General features: G+C 51.6%; 1 protein-coding gene and 1 pseudogene across 2 annotated transcripts in view; one reads left to right on the forward strand and one right to left on the reverse strand.

Moving 5' to 3' along the window:
- FBLN2 (fibulin 2) overlaps nucleotides 1-18,409 on the forward strand; it is an 86,181-nt gene that overhangs the window by 53,365 nt on the left and 14,407 nt on the right. The window contains exons 3-9 of one of the 2 annotated variants that reach the window (XM_032262316.1): nucleotides 4,238-4,349; nucleotides 5,675-5,804; nucleotides 9,700-9,880; nucleotides 13,718-13,927; nucleotides 14,546-14,659; nucleotides 15,365-15,466; nucleotides 17,417-17,557. In XM_032262316.1, coding sequence (XP_032118207.1) covers nucleotides 4,238-4,349; nucleotides 5,675-5,804; nucleotides 9,700-9,880; nucleotides 13,718-13,927; nucleotides 14,546-14,659; nucleotides 15,365-15,466; nucleotides 17,417-17,557 — 990 coding nt within the window. The remainder of the gene's footprint in view (nucleotides 1-4,237; nucleotides 4,350-5,674; nucleotides 5,805-9,699; nucleotides 9,881-13,717; nucleotides 13,928-14,545; nucleotides 14,660-15,364; nucleotides 15,467-17,416; nucleotides 17,558-18,409) is intronic. The other variant, XM_032262317.1, reaches the window with a different exon arrangement.
- LOC116539447 lies at nucleotides 1,814-1,897 on the reverse strand (annotated as a pseudogene).

Here is an 18,409-nt window from a genome sequence, read left to right on the forward strand (position 1 = left end):
GGCAGAGTACTGGGATTACAGGCTGTGGGTTTTATTTCTGAAGAAGATTCTCTTTATTCTGAAATTATCTTTGTAAATTTTATTCCAATACTACCTTTATAGATTTGGAATTTAATTCCGTGTATGATGTGATGTGGGTCCCAGCATCATATGTTAAATTCTTTCCCTGCTAAGTTTGAACGTTGCCTTCCTCATGTATTCAGTTCCCATATGCACATAGCTCTGCTTCTGAACTCTTCTCCATTGAGCTCCTTGTCTCCTTGTTCTGATTATTAGAACTTTGAAGTGTATTCTGATACTGTCAGAGAAAGTCTACCTTCTCTATTCTTATTTTTCAGAAATGTTCTTGGGTATTCTTAAACATTTCCTTTTTTTGGATGAATTTTAGAATTAACATGACAAATTCTGTGACAGTTATGCTTTGCTTTGGTTGGAATCACATTGAAATTGTAGAGTCAGTAGAAGAGAATTGACATCTTTAAGGTGTTGAATTACCCATCCAGACACATGGTATGTATTTTGAATAAAGTGTATGTTATACCCATTAGACAATTAAATTTTCTTCTTCATGTGAATCAAGCATGTTTACTGTAGATTTATTTCTAGGGAATTTTTTCCTATTAACTTTCCTATTTAATTGTTATGGGGGTATAGGAAAGCCACTAATTTGAGTGTGTTGTTTTTGGCTGTTGTATTATAAATCATTATTGTTAATTGTATCAATTCTAATACTTTGTGAGTTTCGATTCTCTTGGATTGGCTAGGAAGGTGAAACCATAACATCTGCCAATAATAACGGTTATTTCTTCTTTCTGTTATTTCTTTGGCCCTTTTCTCTCTCTCTCTCTCTCTTTTTTTTTCCTGAGACAGTCTTGCCCTGTCACCCAGGCTGGAGTGCAGTGGCATGATCCTGGCTCACTGCAACCTCTGCCTCCCTGGTTCAAGCAATTCTCCTGCCTCAGCCGCTCGAGTAGCTGGGATTACAGATACATGCCCCAACACCTGGCTAATTTTCTTGTATTTTTAGTAGAGACAGGGTTTCACCATGTTGGCTAGGCCAGCATTGAACTCCTGACCTTATGATCCACCTGCCTCGGCCTCTCAGAGTGCTGGGATTACAGGCATGAGCCACTGTGCTCGGCCTCCTTTTTTCTTGTTTTACTGTATTTGCTAGTATCTCCAGGATGATGCTATACAGTAGCATGGCCCATGGGCATTATTTTTGATATATTTAATGATTCAGTGGGAGGTGTGTTTAATGCTCCCCCATTGAGTGTGATGTTTGCTATGTGCTTCTGGTAGACACCAGTTTTCAAGAACTTTCGTTCCTCTCGGTGCCTCAGGCTGCGATGAAAGCTGTTTTCCCTGTGGAATAGAAACTCAGGAAAGCGTCGTGACTTGCTGTGCCTGCTAAGCTCTTGTCCTGCTGGAGTATGCAGGCGCTGTCCTTCACAGCATCTGTCCTTCAGCCCTGCACCCTTACATGAACTGCTCAGGACATTTAGAGGACTTTGTGGGCCTCAGTGCCTGCACAGCCGTTTCGTCCTCATACAGAGAAGGACTCTGAGTCTGTAGGGAGGAGAAGCAGTTGTCAGTGGTGATGCTGAGATGTGGACTCAGGCCCGTCAGGCTCAGAGCACTCGTCTGTTACCTGTTGCCCCCAGCATGAATGTCTAGGCATTCTGTGTGAACTTGACTTAGGAATGTCACTTTCAGACCTCGAGCAAATGCTTGGGTTAATTACACTTCTCATTTCTTGGTGTGGCTCTTATTATCCTCTTTGCAAGGCTCTCTCTTGTTTTATTTGTATATTAATATTTTATTTTTGGTGTTCTACACGTTCAGAGAAACTTCTCTAGCAACAAACTCTAGAAGTGATCCCTGAAAGTATAGTCTTAATGTTTTATTTTCTTTCATCTCCTTTCTCCATTCCCATCCACCGCCTCCACCCTCACAGCTAACAGTTTCATCTCATCAGTGTGTTTTTGCTTTCATGTGTTCTTGCAAAGTATGTATTGTTATTTTACGTGTGATATTTTAAATTTGTGTAGTAGAACTGATTTGGCTTTTTCCTTTTTTCCCTTAGTGCTGTGTTCCTCCACATTGTTGGGTGTCTGTGTGTCTGGCTCGTGCTGCTGTGTTTGTATCCAGTGTGTTGTTTTTGATAGCTCCTCCACGTAGGATGGCCCCCATTTTCCTCATCTTCCCCCCAGTGATGGACACCCAGGCTTTCCCCAACCCCCTTCCACAAATAACACTTGACATGGGCATCCTTATACTGATTGTGTTATGTGCTGTGGTGAGGACTTCCCTGGCATGGACAGCAGGAGCAGAGCATCTGGGTCCTAGATGATGCGTGTGCTTAACTGTGTAAGCAAGTGGTGCCGCGTCTCCCTCAAGCTGGCCACACCACTTGCCACTCCCACCCCAGACACATGGACATACAGCAGTGCGGAGGAACACAGCACTAAAGGAGAAAAGGGGATCCTCACCTCTGGCTGGCATTTCTCATATTTCCAGTTTCATGGATATATTATTATGATTTTTTGAGACAAAGTCTCGCTCTGTCGCCTAGGCTGGAGTGCAGTGGCTCGATCTCAGCTCACTGCAACCTCCGCCCCCACTCCCCATCCCTGGGCTCAAGCAATCCTCCCACCTCAGCCTCCCGAGTAGCTGGGCTAACTTTTGTATTTTTTGTGGAGTTGGGGTTTCACCATGTTGACCAGGCTGGTCTCCAGCTCCTGAACTCAAGCTACCAACCCATCTTAGCCTCCCAAGGTGCTGGGATTACACGTGTGAACCACCACGTCTGGCCTAACGGGTCTTTTACTTTGGAGTTCTTTTTTATGTTGTTGTTAGTTTTCAGGAATTTATTATATTTTGTAGATAGCAATTCCTTGTCAGTTTTGGACATTCCAGAAACGTCTCCTAATCTGTCTACAGTCTTTCTTATACATATTATTTGAATTTTGAGGTAATCAAATTCATTAATTTTTGTAACCTATAGCTTGTGCCTTTGAGTTTTAAGAAGTTCTCCACTACTCTTGGCCCCTTCCAACCTCCCCGTCACAAATACTGTTGCCCCTTGAACAACTCAGGAGTGAGGGGTGCTGACCCCACTAACAGTCAAGAATCCGCATGTAACTTTCGACTCCTCAAAAACTTGATTAATAGCTGACTGTTGACAGGAAGCCTTACTGATAGCACAAATAGTCAATGAACACGTTTTGTATGTTATATGTATTATACACTGTATTCTTACAGTAAAGTAAACCTGAGAAAAGAAAATGTTTTTAAGAAAATCATAAGAGAAAATCCGTTCACTATTTCTGCAGTGGAAGTGGGCCATCATACAGGTCTCCATCCTCACTGTCTTCGTGTTGAGTAGGCTGAGGAGGAGGAGGGCTTGGTCTTGCCGTCTCATGGGTGGCAGTGGCCCCTGTAACAATTAAATAGAAAAGTTAATAGGAAAAAATTCCCTAGAAATAAATCTACAGTAAATATGCTTGATTCACATGAAGAAGAAAATTTAATCGTCTTGTGGGTATAACATATACTTTAGTCAAAATAAATACATACGTGTGTCTGGATGGGTGATTCCATACCTTAAAGATGACTATTCTCTTCTACTCACTCTGCAGCTTCAGTGCGATTCCAACCAAAGCAAAGACTCCTGTTTTGTTCAGGGGTCAGGTGTGTATTCAACAGGAACCTCCGTGAATTTCCTGGATGAGCTTAAACTTCTCTTGCTGCCACTGCTGCTGTTTTCTTATCTCTTGTCCTGTCTTGGTGTCTTAGGTTGGGTTCCTTAGAAGCAGAGCCTGAGTTGGGGGGTCTTGTGCATGTGTTGGTTCATTTGGGGAGACATCTCAGGAGAACTATTTGAGGAGTAGGGGGTGAGAGGCGTTCAAAGCTGTGACCTGCGTGCGGCCTGACCCCGTGGGATCTCTGGAGTGCGAGTGGCCCCACAGAGCTGGCTGCTTTGAGACTGGGGGCTGAGCTCCAGCCCCATGTTAGCCTGTTATTGCCTGGGCTCCTCCCAGCCCCTGTGGGGAGGACTCCACCTCCCAGACAGTTCTCCAAAGGCAGCTGTGTTGTGAGCTGTTAGTGGCCAGCATTTACAGCAGCAGGGGTGGGTGTTTGCCTGCCCAGTGAAGGAGACCTGGACGAGCACCTGCACATCTCCTGTACTTGGTGACCTCTGTATGGTGACTCTTTCTCATGTTGCCATCCACAGGCTCCACCAAGGACCTGATCGAGACGTGCTGTGCAGCCGGACAGCAGTGGGCCATCGACAATGACGAGTGCCTGGAGATCTCCGAGAGCGGCACCGAGGGCAGCGTGTGCAGGTAGGGTGGGCTCCTTGGAGCAGGCAGAGCTGCCCACTGGCCTTCTCTAGAACCCTGCTTGCCTAGGACCCGAGGCCCTGGGCAGCCCAGAGAGAGTGTACCTTCACCTGCCTCCGGGGCACAAGGGTGACTGGATGTGGCTGCCGTGGGCCATCTGGCCAGGCTTTCTCCAGGCGTGGAAAGTCCCAGGAACAAACCAGCCACATAAACTGGTAACTGGCCTAGTAAGCAAGATCCGAGGAATATATAATTTGAAACAAGTTTCAAAAAACTGCGATCCCCTAGGAACAGCTGGGTGCTCCCCTCCCCGCACGCTGCAGCCGCTGCCGCACTCCGCCTCCTCGGGCCTTCTCTCCTCTGCCCTCTTCCTTTCTCCGCTTTGCTGCCCTTGGGCCTCCAGGAGCCTGCCCTCTCGCCATGCTCCCTTGCTGCCGTGCTGACTGTTTCTTCTGACTCGGATATCGCAGCAAAGCAATCATTTATCCCCGTGCCTTCTTCGCTTTTCCAGGCCCAGGAGGGCTCTGGTCAGCTGCTCATGCTTGCTTTTTTTCCCGGGACCCCGTCTAACCTGCTCATTTGTCCAGACAAGAAAGACGTGGTTCAGAGAGGCAGTGTGATTCACTCAAAGCCACACAGCTCACTGGCAGCATGGCCACGATTAGACCCTGTGTTTCCTGATGTTCAGACCGCTCCACCTCCTTTAAAACATTTATATTTTAACCTTGTCTTTCCCTTCTGCTATTCCGCCAATTTGGAGCTACTTAGGAGTTAGAGCATGCACCACTGGGACCTCTGGAGTTTGGAGCCTTCGGTCCTAGTGCATGCTTGCATCCCTCTTGTGGACATGCCCTGCCTCAGGGGATGCTGAACCCTGCCCTCCATAATCCCCACCGCCCTGTCCTGGCTCCAGCCTCTGAAGCTGACCTGTCAGCCACCTCTGCCCCAGGCAGCCCAATGGTGACTGGCAGGCAATGACCAGGGACCTGGAGCCTGTGCTCCTCCAGGCTGACCTGCCAGGCTTTCCTGGGATTGGGTCTCTCTGTCCTTCTCCACCCTTGTGGTGGTGGGGGCCCTGATACCAACCCTTCTCTCTCAGAGGTCAGGGACACACAGCTCCGAGTCCAGGGACTCAGGCTTGCTTCTTCTTGCTTAAGCCAAGAAATGAAACCCATGCAATCCAGCGGAGGTTGTGCCGGCTTGGCCACCAGCACCAGCCCCCTCACTGTGGACCTTGGACAGGGCTTCCCTCCTCCGAGCCTCACTCAGTTTCCCCTCTGGGAGGATGGGGCAGGCGATCGGGGGCTGAGGTGCCCCCTCTGTTGCAGGACAGCCCAGAGGCACTGCTGTGTCTCCTACTTGAAGGAGAAGAGCTGCATGGCCGGCGTCCTGGGAGCCAAGGAGGGTGAGACCTGTGGGGCTGAGGACAACGACACCTGCAGTGTCTCCCTGTACAAGGCAAGACTGACCTGCACCCTTCACGGTGGGGCGGGGCAGGGCAGTGAGGGAGGAAGCTGGCCTGGGCCCTGAAGGTCCTCACGGTCCAAGAAGTTAGGCTTTCCTCGGGACTCCTCCTGGGGGTGGTGCTCACGCCTGGGGTGGGGGACTCTTCATCTGCGCAGAAAATGTCTTCAGTTATTATACTGACCAGTTAATTCAGAGAATATTTTTTAGAGCACCAGTGTGTGCCCCAGGCCCTGTTTTAGGCATCAGGGATGTAGCAATGAATAACACAGATTGTAATTCCCGCCTTCCTGGGGATTTCTTTCTGGCCAGGAAGACAGAGGAAGATCACGGTGAATATGTTAGCACCTGGCGTGGTTGCAGGTGATTGTGCTAAGGAGGAAAACCTAAACAGAGGTGGGATAAGCAGTGTCGGGGCTGGGGAGGGGCTACAGTATCAGCTGACAGCCTCACTGAGAAGGGGGCATTTGTGCAGTGCCTGGGGTAGGGACATCTGTGAAAATGCTTTCAGGCAGAGTGCAGCACGTGCGAAGGCCCTGAGATTGCAGCCTGCCTGGCATGTCTAGGCTGTGTGGCTGGAGTGCAGCAAGTGACGGGGGCAGGCAGAGAGCCAAGCCCAGAGAGACGACAGGGCTCTCGGCCATCATGGGAAGGACTGTGGTTTGACTCTGAGTAAGGTGGACCCCATGGCGAGTTTGAGGGATGTAATTCGGGTCCCTTCTGGCAGTTGTGGGGACTGGTTATTGATGGTGGCTTTCCCACATGGGATTGGGATGGGGTAAAACCCCACTAGGCAGCAGTGGTGCAGAGAACAGTGTGAGCTAACACACAGGCGAGGACGTTGGGAAATGGGGTGTGTGGTCCAGTGGCCTGGCAGCAGTAGAGACAGGCTGCCAGGAGTCCTCAGGCTGGCACATAAAGGACAGTAGAAGATGCTGAGAGCTTTGGGCTTCCAGCAGAGCGTCTGCACAGCCCTGGAAGGGATTTGCATCAGGAGCTCAGTTTGTGTGCTGGAGCTCATGGTGGCCACTGCAGGACAGAGCCAGGGACAGGGTGTCAGGTTGGCTATAAGTAATGGAAAACTTCCTGGAACACTGGCTTCTCTCTCATATGCTGCAGGCTAGGGAAGGCAGACCTGAGTCGGGGGAGTCAGTGGCTCCATGGTCATCAGGAATGGGGCACAGGTGTGGTGGTCTTCTTGACCTGCCAGCTCTAATTTGCTGCCTTATGGTCCAGGACGAACTCCAGAAAAGGACAGGAGAGCTCCCTTGTTTTAATTATTATTTAAATTATTATTATTAAATAATAATAATAATTATTATTATTATTTTGAGGTGGAGTCTCTGTCACCCAGGCTGGAGTGCAGTGGCGTGATCTCAGCTCACTCCATCCTTTGTCTCCCGGGTTCAAGCAGTTCTCCTGCCTCAGCCTCCCAAGTAGCTGGGATGACAGGCATGCGCCACCATGCTTAGCAAACTTTAGTATTTTTAGTAAAGCCAGGGTTTCACCATGTTGACGAGGTTGGTCCCGAACTCCTGACCTCAAGTGATCCACCTACCTCGGCTCCCCAAAGTGCTGGGATTACAGGCAGGGGTCACCATGCCCAGCTTAAATTATTTTTGGTCCTGGTGAAATACATGCGATGTAAGATTGATCATCTTAATGATGTTTAAGTGCACAACTCAGTGGATTAAGCACGTCACATTGTTGTTCAGCCATCACCACCATGCGTCCAAGGAATTCCTCCTCAAGCTGAAGCTGTTCCCGTTAAACACAAACCCCCATTCTCTGTCCCTGTAGCTCCTGGTAACCACCGTTCCACTTTTTGTGTCTGTGAGTTGGACTACTCTAGGGAACTCATATAAGTGGAATTATTCAGTGTTTGATCTTTTGTGTCTGGCTTATTTCACTTAACATAATGTCTTCAAGGTTCATCCATGCCATATGTAGCAAATATAAGTGTTTCCTTCCTTTTTGGGCTGGAATAATAATATTCCATTGTGTAAGACAGACCGCATTTTCTGTATCTGTCCACTCATCGATGGACACTTGGGTTGCTTCTGCCTTTTGGCTATTGTGAATAATAATGCCGATGTGAGCATTAGCAGAAGAGCTCCCTTTTTTGAGGGTGGACGGTACTTCTGCTTAGATTTCATTGGCTGGAGCCTAGTCTGCTGGCCACACCTAGCTGCAAGGAAGACTAAGGAATGTAGCGTCTTTATTCTGGGAGGTCAGATGCCCCACTGAACATGAGGAAGAAGGGAAGACAGACATTGGGATGGATAGCTGGCTGTCTACAGCAGAGGTGAGGGCAAACCAGGGCAGTAGCACAGTTTCAGGAGACCTCCCAGAAGGGACCTCATCCTGACTGGGGAGCCGGGAAAGGAGTTGAAGCCCACGGTCTGAAGCCTGGGCGATGGTGACAGAGGCCGCTGGACGGTTCTGGCATTTGGGGGAGGAATTTGACTTCAATTTTTGTCATCTTGGGGTCAGTTTTTTCCTTAAAACAACTAGTATTAGTGAGAGGACCCCATTGACAGGGTTTAGAAACGTTTAGAGTCCCCTTTTCTGTTTTTGACCAGGTCTCTTTTCTGAGCCTCAGCTTTTCTATCTGGAAAATGGGGATAATAATCCTTGTCTTTTTGGGTGGTTGTGGGGAATCAGAGATAATGCAACTAAGTGTTAAGTATGTGATGGGCCTTCAGTAGCAAGAAGTGTTCAACATTGAGAGATGTAGGGCTAGAGTATCTGTTAGCTTTTGCTGGGTAACATACCATCCAAAACCCAGTGGCCTGTTGCTGGCTTAGCGCATGAACTTGTGGTCAGCCAAGTACTTCTGCTGACCTGAGCCATGCTCAGCTGATCCTGGGGGAGCTTGCTTATGTGGCTGCTGCCAGCCGACAGCTCCACTGGAGCTAGATGATCTAGGATGGCCTCCGCTGGGATGACTTGTCTCTGTCCACACAGTGTCTCAACCCTCAGCAGGCTAGCATGGGCCTGTTCCATTAGTGGATGTGCAGAGTTCCAGGAAAAGAAACAGAAGCATTCAAGGTCTTTTGAGGCCTAGGCTAGGAGCTGATACACCGTCATGTGTATCTCATTCTATTGGCCAAAGCAAGACATAAGGCACAACTAAGAGGCTGGGAAATACACACATTCTCTTAATAGAAGTAGCTGCAATATCACATTGCAAAGACAGTTATCTATTTGTTATCTATTTCAAAAGTGGTGCTGTTACTGTAACCAATATACCCCTGTATTTTAAAATAATTATACCAATTTATTTTTGAAGAAAGTGGTCTGGGATGGGGTAGATCTACATCTTTAGGAACCCAGTCTTCTATTTTTATGTTTACTTATCTTTAACTTGTAGCTTTCATCTTCAGGGTCACTTCATGGCCCAAGTGGGCTGCTAAAGCTCCAGCCATCACATACGTGCTCCAAGAAGGAGAAAGAGGGGGAGCAAAAATGATGTACTTGATTCAAGTAGAGTCATCATCCCCAGTTTAAAGCCCTCCTAAAGGCTCCGTGAAGTGAATCTGTCTCTAACTGCAAAGGCCGTTGGGAAATGCTGCCTTTTAGCTGATTGAATAGAATTGGGGTTTGCTAGTAAACATGAGAGGATAATGAGTGTGGCTGGGGGATTAATTTATAGTTCCTTCCACAATAGGCCATTTATTTGTTATCTATTTCAAAAGACTTAAATTAGCCCTATCCTGTGCCAGACCTGGGAAATAGAAGCAGAGGACCCCTCTGCCCTGGGAGAGTGCATAGTCTGGCAGAGGAGATAAAATAATGGTGAATTCACTTTGATTTATCAGCCCCTCCTCTGAGCCTAGCTCCAGGCTGGGGCCAGGGATTGGGCAGTGATAACCGTCTCTTCCTGCAGCAATGCTGTGACTGCTGTGGCCTGGGCCTCCGTGTGCGGGCTGAGGGCCAGTCGTGTGAGTCCAATCCCAACCTGGGCTATCCCTGCAATCATGTCATGCTCTCCTGCTGTGAGGGTGAAGAGCCTCTCATAGTACCTGAGGTCCGCCGACCTCCAGAGCCCGCGGCTGCACCACGGAGAGGTGAGTGCTGCCCTTCCCTGGCTGTAGCATATGAGGCCAAGGCTGGGTGACCTCTGGCCTTCTCTGGGGACCCTGGGTCCATTATCACCTGTGGCTTGAGACACAAGGTCTGCTCTAAACAGAGTTCTGAGGTTGGTGATTTCATTGTTTTTCGTGGACCACCCCCTCCACCCACCTAACCACAAACTACCACCCATCACCCTTTCCCCATCCACTCATCACCCTCCCCTCTCTTTGTCTATACATCTTCTTCCCTATCCACTTACCAGTCTGCTCTTTTTCCATCCATCCATTGCACTTTTCCCCCACCCATCCTCCTGTCCTCTTGTACATCTCTCTATCCATTCATCTACTCCCCCATTCATCCTCTATCCCATCATCTGTCCATCCACTTATCCATCCACCCACCCACCCACCCACCTACCCACCCAATTATCCATCCATCCATTCATCCATCCATCCATCCATCCATCCATCCATCCATCCATCCACCTACCCACCCATCCACCCACCTACCCACCCAATTATCCATCCATCCATTCATCCATCCATCCATCCATCCACCTACCCACCCATCCACCCACCTACCCACCCGTCTACCCATTCACTCACCCACCCATCTATGTATCCAATCATCCATTCATCCATCTATCTACCTATCCACTATCCATTCATCCATCCATTCATCCCTTCATCCATTCATCAGTTCCTCTATCCATCCATTTATCCATCTACTTACCCATTCATTCATTCATTCATTCATTCATTCATTCATTCATCTGTCCATCTGTTTGTCTGTCCATCTGTCTGACCATCTATTCATCTATCCATTCATCCATCCACCCACCCATCTGTCCATTTATCTATCCTTCTGTCCATCTATCTATCCATCCATCCATCCATCCATCCATCCATCCATCCATGCATTTATTCATCCATCCATCCATGCATCCATCCATCCTCCTTCATTGTTCTTGGTGTCACCCCTTTCTGTTTCCCTTATTGTGATGTGTGTTACAGCTGCCATGTCTAGTTCCTGTCTCCTAGCTAGGGCTGTCTTCTGGACCCACGACTATTAGCCTTCTGTGCTTGGTAGGTCTGCAGGAGCCTGGGGCTGGTGCCATGAGAGTCCTGGCAGACCTGCTTTGTGGGTATCCGCATGTTCAGCCTCAACTGGTTGGGGGTTAGATGTCCAGGTGGGTTCCAGAACCACCAGCTTAGTTTTTTTGCTGTTCCTATGGACCATCATCTGGGGCCTCTGTGGATTTGTCCTGGGCACTTCATGGAGTGGGAATCAAAGCCACAGTGGGAATTAAAGCCTCCATTTAATCCTGGTATCAAGATTAAACCCTTGGCCTCGGGAGTCAAGCAGACTTGGTTGGAATCCCAGCTCCTTTGCTTGCCTGGGGCAAGTCACACAGTCCTCAGAGCCTTCATTGTGGCATCTGTCAAATGGAGTTGTATTCTTTACCTTGTTCAGTGCAAGGATGAATGATAGGATGCCTGTCAAGGGCTTTCCGCAGTGCCTAGTGATGCACTCAGCATTGCCACCACTGTTGCTGTTACCATTGCCATGCGTCAGTAGCTCAGAGCAGGAAGATGAGGCCCGGAGAAGAGCAGGATCGGATCTTGCCCCAGGCATATGCTGGGTCTTTGGCACAGCCAGGGCTGAATATCTTGGCTCTAATGACTCCATTTCTGCCTCAGGCTTCCTGTTGCTCAGAATTTTACCTAGACTCAGTCAGCCTGGGCTCCAAGCGACCCAGTTCTCTGTCACTATAATGCAAGATGGTAGAAGTCTGTGCGTAGGGATTAAGACGCCTGCTGTCCGCAGCTGCCAGGGCCCAGGAGATCCTACAGGAAGAGCTCATATCCTGTGAGGTACAGGTGGGGGAACAGATACCTGGATCTCCTATCAGGATGAGGCAGGGGCGAGTGTGTGGGGGTTGGACCAGGCCAGGCCTGGGCAGATTAACCAAAATAGATGGACAAACCACCCTCGCCAATCCAACGTGGGTACAGAGACTAAGTCCAGTCTAAGGAAGTGCCGCCTGTGGACTGGCTCCAAGGGGGCTGGTTGAGTACTGGTATGAAGGCCAGGTAAGTACACAGAAGAGTCTGCCTCAAGATAGAGTTTGAGAGGGAGTCTGGCTTCAGAAGTCAAAGGACTGGTGGGTGGACAACAGGGCCAGGCATGATCCAGACCAGAGATCCATGCTTCCTACTCCTGTGAGGAACATGCTGGTGAGGGTGAGCTGAGCCTGAATCCTGGAGGTGCTGCGGAGCCTGTGGTGTGCTAGGAGGGGCCCTGGGCCCAGGTCTGTCTGCCACTTGCCTGCAGTGCTGAATCTCTGCAGGGCCAGACTGCCAGCCATCATGGCCCTGCCTGGAAGCACTGGCTGGGACTGATTGGGCTGCAGCTTAATGTAAACATCCTCCATATGAAACACGTTCCTCAGACGTGACTTCATGCAGCTGCTCTCTCTGTGGGCTCCACTGCCTGGGTTGGGTGGGAAGGGCGGAGGCTCTGGGCTGGCACAGAGCTTGGAGGGGCTGTAGGCCTCCTGCTGAAGTCCCGGCTGCATGCTTTCTCCACAGCTGTGATACCAAGAGCTTCCCAAGGCAGCTTAGCCCCAGGAGCCTCCTCTCCCACTCTCACCTGCTCTCCAGGGCAGCCCTGGGAGATGGGTTTGTCTCAGAATCTGGAGACACAGAGAGGCCTAGTGCTGCCCAAGATGACCCACCTAGGGAAGGCCCAGGTTAGTGGTCACATCTGAGCCAATGGAGCCCAGATTTGGAGCCCTTTCTGTTGCTAAGGAAGGTCCTCCCTGATGTCACTGAGGTCAGGGGTCTGAATCCATTATAACACTTTAGTGAGAGCTTCCTTGTGGGTCTGACCCTGTCCTATTGTAGGGGACTCAGTGATGAAGACTTGGACCTGGCTCTGATGGGTTCATTCTTACTGTGGAGGTCTGTTCATTCATTTGCCCATCCATCCATCCATCCATCCATCCATCCATCCATCCATCCATCCATCCGTTTGTCCATGCACCCACCCATCCATCCATCCATCAGTCCATCCATCTACCTACCAATCCATCCATCCATTGTTCATCTGTCTGTCCACCCATCCATCTACCTATTCACTCATCCACTCATTCATCTACCCATCCATCCATTCAGTGTCACACCCATTCATACATCCACTCACATATCCATCCACCCACCCATCCTTTCATCCACCCACCCATCTACTCACCCATCCATCTGTTCATCCGCTCACCTATCCATCTACCCGTCTATCTATCTGTCCACCCACCCACCCATCCATCCACTCAGCCACACACCTCTTCATCCATTCACCCATGTATCCATCTACCATCCATCCTTCTACCCACCCATCCACCTATCTATCCATCCTCCTTCATTCATCCACCCATCCACTCACCATCCATCCATCCATCCATCCATCCTCCCACCCACCCATTCACCCACCCACCCACCCACCTACCCATCCCCCCATCCTATCCATCCACCCATCCTATTCATCTGCCCACCCATTCATTCACCCACCCATCCACCCACCCATCCATCTATCTACCCATCTACTTACCCACTCATCCATCCACACCCATCCATCTACTTACCCACCCACCTATCTACCCATCCATCTGTCCATCTGACTACCCACCCACCCATCCTGCTTCATCCATCCTTGCTGTCTGCTGGGGACACAAAGGTCCTGATGACGACCTGCACTAGTTTCCTGAAGCCGGTGGTCTCAGCCACCTTCTCTGACAAAGCTGGCTCTGTCTTGAGCTCTAACCCCTGTCCTAGTTTCAGAGGCAGAGATGGCAGGTCGAGAGGCCCTATCCCTGGGCACAGAGGCTGAGCTCCCCAACAGCCTGCCGGGTGATGACCAGGATGAGTGCCTTCTCCTCCCCGGAGAGCTGTGCCAGCACCTCTGCATCAACACTGTGGGCTCTTACCACTGTGCCTGCTTTCCTGGCTTCTTGCTGCAGGATGATGGCCGCACTTGCCGCCCAGGTAAGGACTGTGATGGACAAGGCAGGGGCTGTGGGCAGGGCTGATCTTGCCAGGGGAGTGTGGCATTCCTGGGGTGCAAACTGTGGGTTCCTTCACCTCCTGCTGCCTCACACATTGGAACCCACAGGAGCCTGAGGCCCCCAGTGATGGGGAATTTGTGAGGCAGAGAAAATAGAAGCTTCCTTCCTGGAGCTCCGTCTGCAGGGACCTGGCCCCAGTTCCAGGTCCTATATTTAAGCTCAGGGACAGGCTCAGGCCACAGAGGATCTCACCAAAACCCAGCTATCTCCCCGACGCTGGGCCCACGGTGATCCAGAGGGATTTGCTCCCAGCCAGTGGTCCCAGAATTGATTGGTTTTTAATCTAGACACTCTTTTTCCTTTCTCCCCTCTCTTCTTCCTTGCCTCTTTTCATTCCACCCCCTGTACTCCCAGTAGCTGAGATTGATCTTGCCCAAGGTGTATGCATACTCCAAACCTCCGTTTCCTTTCCTGTGAAATGGGGTGGGGGATTAAATGTCAGTGCTCTGCGTGAGAAGGGCAAGTGCCTAGAAGTGCCTGAGGCCTGGCTGAAGACCTGAGACCTCCCCCAAACCCCTCTCTGCTTTACCTGTGACAGAGGGTCACCGTCCACAGCCAGCAGCCCCACAGGAGCCTGTGCTGAAGTCAGAATTTTCCCAGGTGGCCCCTAACACCATCCCGCTGCCATTGCCACAGCCCAATACCTGCAAAGGTAAGCAGTGGGGGCGGTGTCTCCAGGACAGGGCCCAGGGCCCAGGGGGTGGGTCTGGGCTGCTTGCAGGTGGTGAGCTCTCTGCTGCTGGGTATGTACAAGATGGCCCTTCCAAAGGGGGTGCTTCTGTTTTGGGGATGATGGACTCACCTGGGGCTGAGTGAGGAGCTGAGGAAGTCACTGAGGAGGCACAGTGTGGGGCAGCCTGGGACCTGGTGTGTGACCCCAAGCAAGCCAATTAGCTGCCTTTTGTCTCCATTCTTGTAGTTGAGGTAGTAGGTTCCTGGTTTGCCGAGCTGTCGTGGAGGTTGCATTCAGTGATGCCTAGAAAGTCCTATTCTTTGTTCTTCTCTTCATTCCCTCCCCCTCCTTTTTTTCCTGCCTCCTTCCTTTCTCTTCCTCCTTCTCTCTTCTCCTCCATCCCCTCACTGTTATTGCTGTTACGCAAGGCATGGGTGGGGATCTGAGTGGTGGGGGAGGCAGACCCAGGACATCGTCCCCGATGCCAGCCAGTGTTGGAGCAGACTTAACGGATGCACCTGTGAAAAGGACCAGGAGTGGGGTTCCTTGTCTCCCAGCCTCTCTGCCTCCCAGGACCCTTGTTTCTGTGTCTCACTAGTAGGTTAGAGACAGGGATGGGGAATGAGCCAGTGTGGGCCAAGGCCAGGCCCAGGTGGTCTCTGATTTCTTTGTGGTTTCCTTCAGACAATGGACCCTGCAAGCAGGTGTGCAGCAGCGTTGGGGGTTCAGCCATGTGCTCCTGTTTTCCTGGCTATGCCATCATGGCGGATGGCGTGTCCTGTGAAGGTGAGTGCCTTGTGGCGCCCTCCTACCTGTGCAAACCTGAGTTGGCCTGTGATGGGGACCTCCAGGTGGGGGTGGCTGGGACCTAAAACTTGCTGAGTTTGTGGGGGAAAGGTCTTGGCTGCTATGATGAGCACCCCCAGTAGTACAGGTTAAATAGTCACTCCCTTTCACGTGGCCGTGTGGCGTTACATGCACTCCAGGTGGCCCGAAACACGACTGCAGAGGGACAGGGCCTGGGCTCCTTCCATGGTGTTGCTCTGTGTTTCCTGGAGTGGTGCTTGTCCTGCTGAGTGTGCACCTGAGTCCCTAGAGGCCTGGGTAAAACAGGTGGTCCTGAGATTCTGCCGAATCCCCAGAGATCGAGTCAATAGTCTGAGTGGGTAGGCCTGAGAATATGTGCTTCTAACGAGGTGATGTGGATGCTGCTGGTCCGTGGACACCACCTCCACTCACTTTGCCCTTGAGGGTTACCCTGGTCTGTGTGGCCATGTTCAGGCCTGGGTGGAGTGGGGGAAGGGGAAGTGATGCCGGCTGTTTTAAGGGCAGACAGAAGTGTCTCCAGTGATGAGTGGGAGGGAGGCTGGACAGCAGAGATCCCTGGCTGAATCTGTTCCCAAATGAAGGACATTGGTGATGATTAGCTGTCCAGGGAGCCAAGTCCTTCCACCCCTATGGCCCCGCCTAGGTCTGGGTCTTGTCTCTGCTGGGCCTCTGTGGGCCAGGACCCCACACTGTAAAATGAGGCCATTGGATCCAGCACCTGCTGGATGGGTTCCCACAGTGAGTGGCATCTGAAGAGCCAAGCTGAGAGGTCTCAAGACTCCACCTCCTGCCTGGGGGCAGGACAGAAATGGTGCATGCAGAGCCTAGGAAGAACAGCAGTTCAGGCTCGGGAGATGAGACCCTGGCGAGTGTCTGGGGAGAACAGAGTGAAATCTGCCTGGGTGAATACCCATATCCCTGCCAGAAGCTGAAAGCCTGTGTCCACCCCCAGCTGAGACTGTGTTCTGATGTGGACAGATACCATCCCACAGGCCAAGAGAGGACAGTAGATTTGCCTAGGTTACATGATATGGTGGTGACCGGCAGGCCTTCCTCTCTGATGCTGGGGGCAGCTCTCATGTCCAGGTGGAGCTGGGTTCTCTGAGCCCTGCCCCCCATCGCCCAGGGCCCTGAAAATGTAAGCACTGCATCTTTCCTGGGGCGGGCCTCCTTTGGGCCTAGCCCCGTGAGGCCTCTCTGCCTGTGCTGGCCGTGCAGCCTGGCCTGTGTCTGCATCCTCTGGCCCCCCTCCCTCCTCTGGAGGCCCTGGCAGTGAAAGCCGGGTTCCAGGCCACAGGTCATGATGGGCATTCCTAGGGGCATCTGCCCTGCAGAAGAGCGCTGCTCGACTCTGCTGCATTGGAAATAATCAAGTGAGTTCCAAACATGATGAGCACAAGAGTGCTTAAAACACTTCCAGAGTCCAGGTTTCTCTTGAAACTTTGTGAAATCTGTATACAAGGGGCTCACAGCCCTGTCCCCTTTGGGACAGAGCATAGACACTCAGTGTCCTGGAGCCCTTGTGGGCTCTCCTTTGGTTTATGTGGCTGGCCTGGTCCCCTAAGTATTGGACTTTGCAAGCTCTCTGTGGTGTGGTTCCTTTGGTGGCTGTGGATGTGGGAAGTGTCGAGTGTGCATGGGAGGCAGCCTCTGGGCCTGTCCCCACTGTGACTGTGGGCAGTCGCCCACCCTCTCTGAGTCTCACCTCGCCACTGTCGTTACTGAAGCAGTGGGGCCCAGTTCTGCACACTCAGACTTGGGCCCAAGGCCCAGCTACACACAGATGGGGAGACCCTAGGCAGGCCCCACCCCTCACTGGGTCTCCTTCTCCTTCTGTCACTGGGTGTTCCATGGCAGGCCATGCCCCCTCTAACAGTACTTCTGTTTTCCTCCTGCGGCTGCCGCTAGACCAAGACGAGTGCCTGATGGGTGCTCACGATTGTAGCCGGCGACAGTTCTGTGTGAACACCCTGGGATCCTTCTACTGTGTCAACCACACAGTGATCTGTGCCGAGGGCTATATCCTCAATGCGCACAGGAAGTGCGTGGGTAAGCCAGGGCCCCGCCTGCCGCCTGCCGTCTCAGCGCTCTGCTCTGCTCCAAGCCAAGCCTGTCACACTGCGGCCACGTGCCAAAGGGTCTGCCCTTTGCATGTGAGCTCTCAGCACAGCCGGCACCCCCGTGCTCCATGTCTCGCCCTTGTGTCCTGGCGTCCTGTCCCGCTTGGCTGCCAGCTCCACCCGGAGGCTGCTTTCCCCAGGGATGTGTCTATGTGTCAGGGAACTGGATGTGTGGCCTAGTGGGTCGTGGACTCCACCTGGGCTGCAGGGAAATGAGGGGGTCAGACATGCTGGGAGTAGGCTAGCGTGTGTGGGGTCTGGAGGTTGGGAGGCCTGGGCTCCAGGCAGGACCCCCAGAAGCTCTGTGGCTGTGGATGAGTGACTTGCCTTCTCCTAGCCGTAGTTTTCTCATCTGTAACACGGAGGCTGTTGCTCCTCCCTTGACAATTGTGTGACGTGTGTGCACTGTCGTAGCACAGAGCCTGGGCACTGTGAGCATGCTACATCAGCTGTGTGCCTTCCCCAGGATGCCCCACAGAGGCTGGTAGATGGAGGCTGGGGTCCAGCAGAGCCCGCCTCCCACACCAGCTTGACATTCTCTTGCTATGTGACCTTGAGCAGCAGAGCTCTCCTCTCTGAACCTCCCTTTCCTCCCCTCTGACCGTGGGGCCAGAGGACGGGGTGAGGGCTCACGCCCGGCACTTATGCTGCACATCGCCTAGGTCGGTTATTGGTGATGTCTCTTCTTTCCCCTCTCTTAGGCTGCCCGTGGGCCCGGGGCTGGGACTCCAGGAGTGCTCTATGCGTACATGTCTGCAGCCTCCGATGTTTTCATAGAGGA

Source organism: Sapajus apella, unplaced genomic scaffold, assembly GCF_009761245.1.
Source record: "Sapajus apella isolate SASKATOON/1434 unplaced genomic scaffold, GSC_monkey_1.0 scaffold128, whole genome shotgun sequence".
NCBI classification, from domain to species: Eukaryota; Metazoa; Chordata; class Mammalia; order Primates; family Cebidae; genus Sapajus; species Sapajus apella.